The sequence below is a fragment of the Callospermophilus lateralis genome, chromosome X (assembly GCF_048772815.1).
Source record: "Callospermophilus lateralis isolate mCalLat2 chromosome X, mCalLat2.hap1, whole genome shotgun sequence".
Taxonomy (NCBI): domain Eukaryota; kingdom Metazoa; phylum Chordata; class Mammalia; order Rodentia; family Sciuridae; genus Callospermophilus; species Callospermophilus lateralis.
The window spans coordinates 5,470,446-5,482,939 of NC_135325.1; the positions used below are offsets into that span (position 1 = coordinate 5,470,446).

At 40.9% G+C, this 12,494-nt stretch overlaps 1 protein-coding gene across 3 annotated transcripts in view; it reads right to left on the bottom strand.

Annotated features, from left to right (window-relative positions):
* Ctps2 (CTP synthase 2) overlaps nt 1-12,494 on the bottom strand; it is a 99,818-nt gene that overhangs the window by 74,142 nt on the left and 13,182 nt on the right. For all 3 annotated transcript variants that reach the window (XM_077106388.1, XM_077106386.1, XM_077106387.1), the window contains 5 exons: nt 12,166-12,336; nt 10,360-10,460; nt 2,993-3,109; nt 2,765-2,848; nt 1,264-1,344 (listed from right to left, as the gene is read on the bottom strand). In XM_077106388.1, the coding sequence (XP_076962503.1) occupies nt 1,264-1,344; nt 2,765-2,848; nt 2,993-3,109; nt 10,360-10,460; nt 12,166-12,336 (554 nt within the window). The remainder of the gene's footprint in view (nt 1-1,263; nt 1,345-2,764; nt 2,849-2,992; nt 3,110-10,359; nt 10,461-12,165; nt 12,337-12,494) is intronic.

Sequence of the window (12,494 nt, forward strand, 5' to 3'; positions counted from 1 at the left end):
CAGGCCAGAGAGATTTTTCAAATATGGTGATGGGCCATGTCCACAGAGATGCCACTGTGGCCCTCTTCATCACCTCCTCAGAGATACAGATGAAAACAACTTGAAATACAGATTCACCACTACTCATGAAAAGGCTACAACTAAGAAGTGGGGAGATTAGTTAGGCGTGGTGGCACACATCTGTAATCCCAGTGACCTCAGGAGGCTGAGACAGGAGGATTGCAAGTTTGAGACCAGCTTCACCAACTTAGCAAGACCCTATCTCAAAATATATACACAAAGTACTATCTACCAATAGGATGGGTACTCCAAACGACTGAAAGAAAACAAAAATGGTATGACAAAAGACAAAGACAAAAGAGTTCTTTATTTTTTCAAAGTAGTTCCAACTCATTTACTGACTTTGAAGCATCAGGCAGGGGGCTCTTCATCAGCCTGCCTCCCAAGATATTAAAAACCCCATTAAATGGTTTTTAGACTTCAGAGAACTCAGGGCTCATATGTAGAAAAAGGTTTCTACCAAACCTTATCCTTTGCCTGACCACCATTATGCCACTTTATAAACTATAGCCAAGTCCCAGCCCTTGGGCTAGAGCCTTCTGGAAACAAAAGACAACAGATAGGAGAAGGAAAGAAAAAGAAAAACTAATTTGTCACAATACTCAGGTGAAAAGTTCTACAGAACATAGGGCCTGAGCCCAAGTCATAATATAGTTTCTATAGTAATGCTACGAACTGAGGCCACTGTTGTGATTAGCAGAGAGAGAACAAGTGTTACTGTACTGGTGTGGCTTAGGGTGACTTAAGCTGTACAAAGGAGAAACAAATGAAAGCAGTAAGTGTCCAGAAGGAAAGACATGATTAAAAAGACAATTAGGAGAAGCTGGGCGTGGTGCCACACACCTGCAATCCCAACAACTCAAGAGGCTGAGGCATGAGGATTACAAGTTCCAGGCCAGCCTCAGTAATTTAGCAAGTCTCTCAGCTTTATTGGCTGACCCTGTCTCTAAATAGTGAGAGACCTATGTGAAGTTTGTGAGTTAAAAAGCTCACAGTGGGTTTGTGCCTATAAATTAAGGAATGATGTCTAAGGAATCAGGAGACTCAAGATTGTTCACTTAAGAGTTAGGAAGCCATAGCTGGATAAGATGCCCCCAAAGCTTATGTAAGTGCCCCCAAAACAATACAATATTGAAGAGGTACGAAACTCTGGCTTCAGAAGAAGCTCGTGCAAGACAATAAAATCTGAAGGGCAGCACCAACCTGTTCAGGGTTTACGTGACAGAACATAGAAATCTTCTCCTTCACGGCCATCTCAATGGGTGTTGAACTTCGGCAGACAATCTGTCAAGGCCAGTTATGCACAGGTCAGCAAGTGGGAACTGGGATGTTCATGTTGCACTGATTTTTAGCATGACACTATATTCATTTCTTTACAGTACAAGAGATTTGGCCAGGTATGCGATTGCTCAGTTTAAGCAGTCCACTGGACTATTAGATATTGGGCTCAGCACTAATATAAGGAAACAATCAAATTCAACACAAATCTACCAGAAAGAGCTCAAAATGTCAGCACATCTCTGATGAACAGAGGCAAGGCTCACAAATGTTGCTTCATTAAATACAAGAAAAGAGCTAGATCAGGGGTTGATGAACCTTTTCTCCAAAAGCCCAGATGGGAACTATTTTAAATTGACAGGTCAGTCACTGTCCCGATCCTCAGCTGTGCTGCTGCGGTGCAGAAGGAGCTATAGACAACAGGGAAATAACTGAGTGCATGCCAATAAAACTTTATCTCCAATCTGGGCGCAGTAGCTCATGCTTGTAATCCTAGCAGCTGGGGAGGCTGAGATAGGAGGATCACGAGTTCAAAGTCAACCTCAGCAATGGCAAGACATTAAGCAACTCAGTAAGACCCCGTCTCTAAATAAAATACAAAATAGGGCTGGGGATGGGGCTCAGTGGTTGAGTGCCCCCGAGTTCAATCCCCCATATGAAATAAAAAAAAAAAAAAAAGAAGCCAGCCTCAGCAACTTAGCGAGACCCTATCTCAAAATAAAATATAAAAAGGGTTAGGGATGTGGCTCTGTGGTTAAGCACTCCTGGGTTTGATTTAAAAAAAAAATTTTATTTACAAAAATAGGCAGCTAAATTGAGAACTATTATTTGCAGATCCCTGATCTAGATTATTGGTAATAACCAGATTATGTGCTACAAGGCCACACCACTCTTTAGACTAAAATAACAGTAGTGAGGCTGGGGATACAGCTCAGTTGATAGAGTGCTTGCCTCACATGCACAAGGCCCTGGGTTCAATCCCCAGCACCACCAAAAATAGTAATAATAACAACAACTGCAGTGATAGCCCATCTTTATCAGAGTCACAGAAAAATCCCAGGATCCCACCTTCAATCAAAAGGATCCAGGAACCACACAAATGGCAAGACCATTGCACTTGCCCAGTTGTCAATGTGGCCAATCAAATGAGGGCTGAAGAAGAATAAATGGTCGATTTAAACATAAGGAAATAAGCCTTTCCTGGTTCCCAGATACAAAAAGCTCATTGTCATAAGGAACCATTGGAGAACTACAAAGGACTTGGATGATGTAACAGATTAAGGGCTGGAAGTGTATCTTAGAGACAGAACATGTGCTTAGCATGTGAAGGTCCTGGGTTCAACCCCCAGGACCAAAAAAAAAAAAGATATGAAGGTCCTACTCCAAGAGATTTTAGGGATAAACTTACCCACTGTGGTTAACTTACCAGATCTGGAGACAAACCCAATCCCCTCAGCGCACGGACACTATTTTGTGTGGGTTTAGTTTTTTGTTCTCCAGTAGCACTGGGCTAAAAAGAAATGAGTCTGTCAATACACCAGACAAGTAGCCTTTTGGACAATTAATGGCTCCCCAGTTTCAAATATAGGACACAAAAAATATCATAGAAATATTGAGCAAAGTTGCTGTCCATATACTTATCTGGAAAGCCTACCTGTGGGACAAGGCTGACATGGATATTATAGAAATTCTCTCTTTTTGCCTTAAACTGGAATTGTCTGAATGCTTCCACAAATGGCATTCCCTCGATGTCTCCGATGGTGCCTCCCAGCTGGGAATAGAAAACAAAAATGAGACACAAATGACCCAACATTTTCCATTAGTCCAGAAGCTAACAGAATAATTCTTAATAATCTGAGCACAATGCTGGGTGTGATGGTGCGTGCCTAACCCAGCGGCTCAGAAGGCTGAGGCAGGAAGATCACAAGTTTAAGGCCAGCCTCAGCAACTCAGTGAGGCCCTGTCTCAAAATAAAATATAACAAGGAGGGCTGGGGATGTGGCTCAGTGGTTAAGTGCCCCTGGGTTCAATCCCTGGTACCCTCCCCCCAAAAAAAGAAAGAGCAATAGGACCACAGAGGGGGCAAGGTAAGCTACTTTCTACCAGTGGTTCCAATCAGAAGAAAAACTCAAATCCAGTGACAATATGAGAAAGATGAGAATCACCTGGTTCTGTCTGAATTTAAATAATGAGCATTCCCTCTCTTTCTCCCACATTCTATACACACTCACATACACATGCCTACACGACTCCTTACGGTGTTGCCTATAAAAATTGAATCATCTTATTAAACCATGCTGGCTTTCTGAAACAAATAGTACCAAAAGCCCTATGAATGTTCCTTACAGTGTAATCCTTTGATAAATGTCAACTTAATTTACAATGAGGTTCCAATAAAGTTACTTAAAGCATTTCACTTAGACCAAGATAAAATTCACATTAACTCACTCATCCTCTTTATATTAAATACTTAAAGACGATCACATGGATTTGAAAATGTATTCTCTAGTATTTGAGCCTCTACTACATGCTCAACACTATAAACAAGGTGTTGGGAAGAATTTGCGACATGTTCCTAAGGAGCTCAGAATTTAACAAGAAAAGCAAGACAGGGCTCAAGAGTAAAACTTGCTGGGTGCAGTGGCACACGCCTGTAATCCCAGCAACTCAGGAGGCTGAGGCAGGAGGATGGCAAGTTCAAGGCCTCTCTTAGCACCTTTCTCAAAATAAAATTTAGAAGACTGTGGATGTAGCTCAGTGGTAGGGCACCTCTGGATTCAATCCCCAGTACCACAAAAGAGAAAAAATTATCATAATAAACTTGAGTACTCAGTGGAATGATGCAGATGTTGGAGGAGGAGGGATCATAGTGAGCCCAGTTCCAAATTTCACCATCGCCTCTGGCTTCAGCTACACGGATGGATCTGAAATCTTTTAACCCTACCCTCTCCCCGCAGCATTGAGTTTTGGAGCCATCGTGTCCTTGAGACCTTAGGTGGCTCAACAATTACTCCAGCTTAATGCTTCCCAAAGTAAACTCTTGTCCCCCATCACCCCTCCCCCAAAGCCTGCATTCCTTGGTGCTTCTACATCACAGCAAAGAGCATCTCCCTCTACTGACTGAATGGTCTTCTCTTCACCCAACCTAGTCTAGTGAGCCATAGCTCAAAATCTCCTGAGTATCTCTCTACTGCTACCACCCTAGATGCACCCAGCTAGTATCATCTTTTGACAGGATAACTGTAATAATCTAAACCAGGGGATGGTAAACTACGGCCCAGTGACTGCTTTTATAAATAAAGCCTGAGTGGCACACAGCTATGCCCATTCTTTTTGTTTCTGCAGTGCCAAGATCAAGAGATCCTCACAAATGATAGGCAAATGCTTTGTCAGTCAAGTACACCCCCATCCCTGCCCATTCCCTTACATATTGTCTAAGGCTGTTTCACACTTAATGACAGAATCGAGAGGTTGTGACAGATTCTCTGACCCGCAAAGCTGTAAATATTTAGTATCATGTCCTTCACAGAAAAAGGTTGCAGACCTCCGATCTAAATGGTCTTCCAACTTCCACCCTGTCCCATCCTACAATGAAAGCATTTGTTTCACACCAGCAGAGTAACTATTTTTTTAAAATATTCTTTAGTTGTCAATGGACCTTTATTCCATTTATTTTTATGTGGTGCTGAGAATCGAACCCAGTGCCTCACACATGCTAGGCAAGTGCTCTTCTACTGAGCCAAACCCCAGCCCGCAGAGTAAACTTTAAAAAATTTAAAATATGGGGCTAGGAGTATAGCTCCACCATTAGAGTATATGCAAGGTCCTCAGTTCCATTTCCAGCACAGCAAAAAAAAAAGATTCAAAATGTCTCTCCTGAGCTTATTAGTACCTCAGCTCGCTGCTTCACTAAAAAATAAAATCTCAACTCCTAGGGCTGGGGTTGTGGCTCAGTGGTAGAGTGCTTGCCTAGCATGGGCAGTACCCAGGTTCAACCCTCAGCACCATATAAAAAGAAATACATTGTGTTGTGTCCATCTACACCAAAAAATATTTAAAATCTCAACTCCTTTATGGGCCAGCCAAAGGCCCTTCATGATCCGGCCCAAGTCTCTAATATTACCTGTTCCCCTAGCCCTACTGTCTGCTCCAAAATGAGCCACACTCTTTCTGCCCTTAAGGTCCCCCAGTGTCCTTCTTCATCTACAGCTTGCTCTCTTTTTCTCTTCAGCCAGAAGACAGATGCGTCCCTCAGTAAAGCTGACCCTGCATCCCCACAAAGCCACATGCCTAGCACCCAGCATGCTGCACTGAGAGATTAGTGATTGAGATATAACATAAATTCTAAGTAAGTGTTCTAGTGAACTGTTACCAAAACTACAACAGAATCAAACTAAGAAGTCTAAGACCACCCTGGTGTGGAAGAGATTATTCCTTACTAACTTTAATTCAAATAACAAAACATAATTAAAATTCAAAATTCCTGAGTATGGAAAGAATATGGGTCAGGTGCAATGGCACACACCTGTAATCCCAGCAACTCAGGAGGCTGAGACAGGAGGACCACAAGTTCAAAGCCAGCCTCAGCAACTTAGAAAGGCATTAAAGCAACTTAGCAACACCCTATCTCAGAATTAAAGAAAATAAAAATGGTTGGGGATTGGGCTGGGGTTGTTGCTCAGTGGTAGAGCACTTCCCTAGCACCTGTGAGGCACTGGGTTTGATCCTCAGCACCACCATTTTATTTATTTATTTATTTATTATTAAAAATAAATAATAAATAAATAAAATAAGGTGTTACATCCACCTACAACTAAAACAATATTTTAAAATTAAAAAAAAAGGTTGAGGATGTAGCTCAATGGCAAAGCACCCCTGGATTAGATCCCCAGTACCAAAAAAAAAGGAATAGGAATACATGATATGACCTTTCTGTAAGAGAATCACATAATTATGAAACTCCAAGTAGCAAAAACATCACATGCAGGCAAGAATTTGGTGAGGATGGAGAGTGTAAGAGCTCACTCACTACAACACACCAGATTTTAATATAAACGATATTTTTTGAGAAGAGGTCTGCACTTGAACTGAAACCATGTGCGGATACCTTGGGTTTTTTTTTTTTCTTCTTTTTTTCTGAAGTGCTGGAGGGGGCACCCTGGACCTCACATATGCTAGGCAAGAATTCTATCACTAAGCTACACTCCCATCCCTTTTCTGATTGTTAGTGGGAGTACTCTGGGAGAGAATGCGAAGAGGCCAAAACTTTAAAACTTCAAACATTATCCACGCCTGCCCTCAAGTGGCCATTGCTGGTACAGCATTCTCTCCACCTACTGGGCAGTTCCCTTTCCTGAGCCTCTGGGTCAAGGTTACCACTGTTCAGAAACCTTCAGTTCCTCTTCTGCAGGGTTTCACTTTCCACAGTTTATTACCTCTAGTCAGCCACAGCTCAAAAATATTAAATGAAAAACTCCAGAAATAAACAGTTCATAAGTTTAAATTTTTATTATAATATGTTGTTATAATTTTCTATTTATTATTAGTTATCACTCGACCTTTTACTGCACCTAATTTATACATTAAAACTTTATTATAGGGCTGATGCTGTGGCTCAGTGGTAGAGCAATTGCGTAGCATGTGTGAGGCATTCAGTTCGATTCTCAGCACTGCATATAAATAAATGAATAAAATAAAGGTTCATCAACATCTAAAAATTTTTTTAACTTTAAGTATATATGTGTAGGAAAATACATAGTACATACAGAGTTGATACTATCTGAGGTTTCACACATCCAAACTAAGAATCTGCCACACATAAAGGGAGACTACTAGATTTAAATTTTTTTTTTTTTTAATTTGGTACTGGGGATTGAACCTAGGGGTGCTTCACCACTAAGCACAACCCCAGCCCTTTTTTTATTTTTTCATTTTGAGGCAGGAACTCACTAAGTTGCTTAGGATTTTATTAAATTGCTAAGGCTGGCCTCAAACTTGTGGTCCTCCCATCTCATCCTACCAAGTTGCCGGGATTACAGGCATGCACCACCACACCCTGCTCTTAGATTAAAAACCAAAGCAGCAGCAAATTTATGGATGTGCAAGGTTGGTCTTCTCTTCATTGAAGAAGTCACATCCATCCTTGCATCCCTAGCAGCTGTCACCAGGCTAGTACATATTATGTGCTAAATGAATGGCTGCTAAACTGAAAAAGTAAATTCAAGGGCAGAATAAAAATAAATAATGAAGAACCTAGAAATGACCAAAAAAAAAAAAAAAAAAAAAAAAAAAGGAATAATGTGCCAGGTACAGGCCTAAAAATGCTTGCTGCTTGTTGAGATGGAAACTTCAGTTTAATTTGAGATGTCCCTGAGGATTCTTTTGGGGTGGGTGCAGGGATGGGGTTTGACTATATTGCCTAGGCTGGTCACCAACTACTGAGCTCAGACAACCCTCTGGCCTTAGCCTCCAGAGCAGCTGGGATTACAGGCACTTGCCACCACACCCAGCTTTGTCAGTAAGAATTCTTTCTTTTAATTTTTAATTTTTTTTTATATTAGAGATTAAGCCCTGGGGAACTTAACCACTGAGCCACATCCCCAGCCTTTTTAATTTTTATTTTGAGACAGGGTCTCACTAAGTTATTGAGGGTCTCACTAAGTTATTGAGGGCCTCACTAAATTGCTGAGGCTGGCCTTGAGCTTGCAATCCTCCTGCCTCAGCCTCCCAAAACACTGGGATTACAGGCCTGCACAACTGCACCCGGCTGTCACTGAGAATTCTTAATTCTATTATGCAAGTGTAAATGTCAACAATTAAAAGTCTAAATCTACAGTATTCTTCTTTATAAAAAGATGACAAAAAGAGTGAGGTACACTGGCCCCAGAATGAAACACAAAAGTTTAGTTCAAAGAAGATTCTCAAAAACAATAGCCAGGGGTTCGGGCAATTGTTTGTTCATGCTATTGTTTGTTATTCATTGATAGCATGCTTGCTTAACATTCACAAGGCTCTGGGTTTATCCCCAGTACTGCAAAATAAATAATATAAAATTAGAAAGGAAGAATTTTATCTTTCCTCAGGGAAAATTAGGAAGAAAGAAATACCCAATGAGAGAAAATTTTGTGTAACACTCTACATTATACATTCATATTACATTGATCAGTCATATTATTACAATAGTATAATACATAGTATAAATGAATGTACTATGTCATATATTATCTAAGTTTAGCAGCTGTACTACTACTAACAGTGGATCTTCTACATAGCATATTATCAATCTGCAAAGGCTTATAATAATGATAATAACAGCCAATATATTCATATATATATTTTGTTTCTGAGATGATATCTCACAATGTTGCTGAGGCTCACCTTGAACTCACAAGCCTGCCTCAGATCTTCCAGGTAGCTGAGATTATAAGCATGCGCCCTGGCTAGCATATTTTGTGTCTGTGTGTGTTTGTGTGTGTGTGCATGTGTTACTAGGGATTGAAACGAGGGGTGTTCTACCACTGAGCTACATCCCCAGTCCTTTTTTTATTTTTCATTTTGAGACAGGGTCTTGCAAAGTTGTTCAGGCTGGCCTCAAGCTTGTAATCCTCCTGCCTCAGCCTCCTGAATAGCTAGGATTATAGGTACGTGCCATTGCACCTGGCCTGGTTAATGTGTATTTACTGAGCACTTCCTAAATGCCAGATAAGGCCAAGTGCTTTATACTATTGCATTTAATCTTCTCAACAATCCTTTCATTATCACCTTGCTATTACAGTATTACATATTATCATATTATCAATGAGTACTTTTGAGTAATAAGAAGTAATGTGCTAAAAATTATATAGGCATCCTAATACTAGCTAATAATTTTGAGCACTTCCTATATCTCTGACACCATTCTAAGCACTAGGTATCGTGACTTAATTATAAAAACAATTATTATTATTATTATTATTATTATTATTATTATTATTATGCCCATTTAGGAAATGAGTGAACTGAGGCATAGAGAAGTTAAGCAAACTTGTCCAAGATCACACGGCTGGCAAAAGACCCACCTGAGCTAACCCAAGTAGTCCAGCACCAGACTCTCAACCACTAGAATATATCACCTGGGGCTGGTGTGGTGGTGCACACATGTAAACCCAGTGACTCAGGAGGCTGAAGCAAGAAGATCACAAGTTTGAGGCCAGCCTCAGCAAATTAGCAAGACTCTAAGCAACTTAGTGAGACTCTGTCTCAAAATAAAAACTAAAAAGGGCTGGGATGTGGCTCAGTGATAAAGTACCCCTGGGTTCAATCCGCAGCACCAAAAAAAGTCACTTGGGGGGTGGGGGGGTCACAGCAGAAATTTGAACCTGAGAAGTCTGACTCTAGGAACAATACTATCCAACATTCTATTCCCATGCCTGATAATTAGATTAACTAACATTTAGATGAGATGAACATAAATGTAATTCTCACTCTGCACATGAAGAGGAGGGGAAGAAGGTGAAAGCTATGCCGAGTGCCCAATTCAGACACTACTTTCTTTCTTCTACCTCCCTTTCTTTATCAGTTGATACTTACTTCTCACCTCTACCGTCTAGCTTGCCTAATTCAATTGACTTCCAAAGCACTTTACAAATATTTTTTTCAAATACTATGTACTAGGATCATTTTTTCAAATAATATGTACTAGGATACATTCTGTTGTGCATGGAACGGACTGTCTGCAAGCTCCTCAAAGACAGAGACTGTGCCCATTCCAGGCCCTGGCCCTAACACTGACTTGATCAGTTAAAGATCTGTCTCTACACTGCACACCCACCACAGGAATGCATGCCATTGTTTGTCTAATGACAATCTTGTGCACTGACTGGTGACCACAAGGGCAGGGACCTTCTATGTTGTTCCTCCCTACCTCCTGGCCTAGTGTTCAGCACCTAGGAAGCCACCTGTACACACATGTTAAGTAAACAAAGATCAGATGCTTAAAGACCCAGCAGGGTATAAGTTTATAAAGAAAAGTTTCATGCTTACCTCAATAACGCATATTTGGGGCTCTTCCTTGTTACCGTCCACAGGCACCTTGGCTTGGTTCATAACCCATTCTTGGATAGCATCAGTAATATGGGGGACAACTGCAAAAAGAAGTAATAACAGCTTATTTCACACTCAAGAGAAAGGGAAGTACTTTAGAACTCTTAGGTGATCTGAAAGTCATCTGTCAAATTAGACAAGCTGCAGGTCTCATGCTTCCTTTACTGAAATGAGCAGGTACTGATGTAATTTAGGTTGAGTCACCTAAATGTTAGGCCTTTTCTTTTGAAACTGACCAGTCACAGAGAACAAGACACAGAAAGTACAAGTGGCATCTGTGATGAAACTAGAAAACACCTATAATGCCTACTAAGAACCATGCAAAGAGGGATGCCAAGCAAGCTGAATGCTAGACTCCACTGGGAAGGACACCAAGGTCCACTTCAAGAGCATGAAGGAAGCCTACCCACTGACCAGGGACCCCTGCAGGGGTGAAGAGGCCCATGACTGTTAATGTCAGAGGAAGAGGTCAAAGGGTGCATGTTCACCTACACTTGAAACCCAGGGGTCCCATAGGAGGTGAACAGACCTAAAATTGCTGGTCTCAACTTTGAAGAAACAAAAAGGAGACATGTCCACAGGTTCATAGAGACTCAACCTCCTAACTTGATGCAAGAAGTAGAAACGATGGAATCTGGGAGGCTGAAATAAAGGAACAAGGAGTTCCAACTAGCCCTTAGGCTACTTTGAACAAGAAAGTTGCCTGATTGGTGAACTCAAAACCATCCACTGCGCATACGCACAGTGGGCCTCCACCTGGGGGCTAAGGAGTCAGAGCTCACAGGGCCCAGGTCAGGAGCCTTGCTCTCTCCCATCTTTGGGATGTGGCAAGTGTGAGGCAGCAACTCCACCTCCAATGGGTCTTCCCAAGACCTACACTTGGGGAAAAAAAAATCACCCCAGAAGCATAGTTTAGCTGACATCTAAGCACACTGTCCAATTTCACAGCTGATCTTCTGATCTCCAACTGTCTACTGCTCAACTGGCTCCAACTTGAAAATGATTTAAAGGGGATGGGAATTTTCACCTCCATAGAAAAATAAGGATACAAAACTCCAGAGGGGAGCTGGGGCTGTAGCTCAGTGATAGAGCGCTTGCCTAGCACAGGTGAGGCACTGGGTTCGATTCTCAGCACTGCATATAAATAAGTAAGAATTAAAAAAAAAAAAAACTCTAGAAGGAACCCTTTTGGCACCTTCTAAGACAAAATAGAATCATCCCACCCAAGAAAAGGGTTAGTGAAAACAAAATGTCAGGAATCTGCAGATGGTGCTGCCTGACACTCCAGTTCAATCCTTCCATCCCTCCCCAGTGCTACTCCTCTTCAAACAGGAGTGATCACCATCCATGCAAATTATAAGAAAAATGAAGAAGAATATATTAAATACAGATACATTAAACAAAAGACAAAAATATGTTTTCCAATTAAAAAATAATTAAATGGTTCTCTGTAGATTTTCTGAACCAAAGCTGATAGAGAGAGGGAAGAAGGGATGGGCTAAGGGGAACAATGACATTGTTTTTGAAAAAAGAAGAAAGAGGAGGAGGAGGAGAAAAGAAACACTGATGAAAATAAAATCAGTAACATGAGGGGAGGGGTAAACTACATTTTTATGGAAAAGGAAAAAAAAACAGACTTAAAAAGGATTTGAATTTATGGAGCTTGGGGCCCGAGACATTTTTGCTCTATTTTTGAGCAGCCTGCTGGTTCTTGACACACAGGGTTCCATATTGTGTATGGCATACCTTGAACTGTTCTCCCCAAGTAATCACCACGCCTCTCTTTATTGATCACATGCTGATATATCTTCCCGGTGGTGATGTTGTTGTCTTTATAAAGGTTAATATCCAAGAATCTTTCATAATTTCCAAGATCTAAATCAACTTCTCCACCATCATTTAAGACAAATACTTCACCTAGGATAAAAGGCAATGTAGAAATTGATTACTTTTCCAAGATGGACACATTTTTATTAAAAAGCTGGTAAAAACTGTATTTAAAAGCCGTATTCTACTACCATATCCTTATTTTGATGGGGAAATTTAAAATTTCAATTATATCTATGAAAATGCAT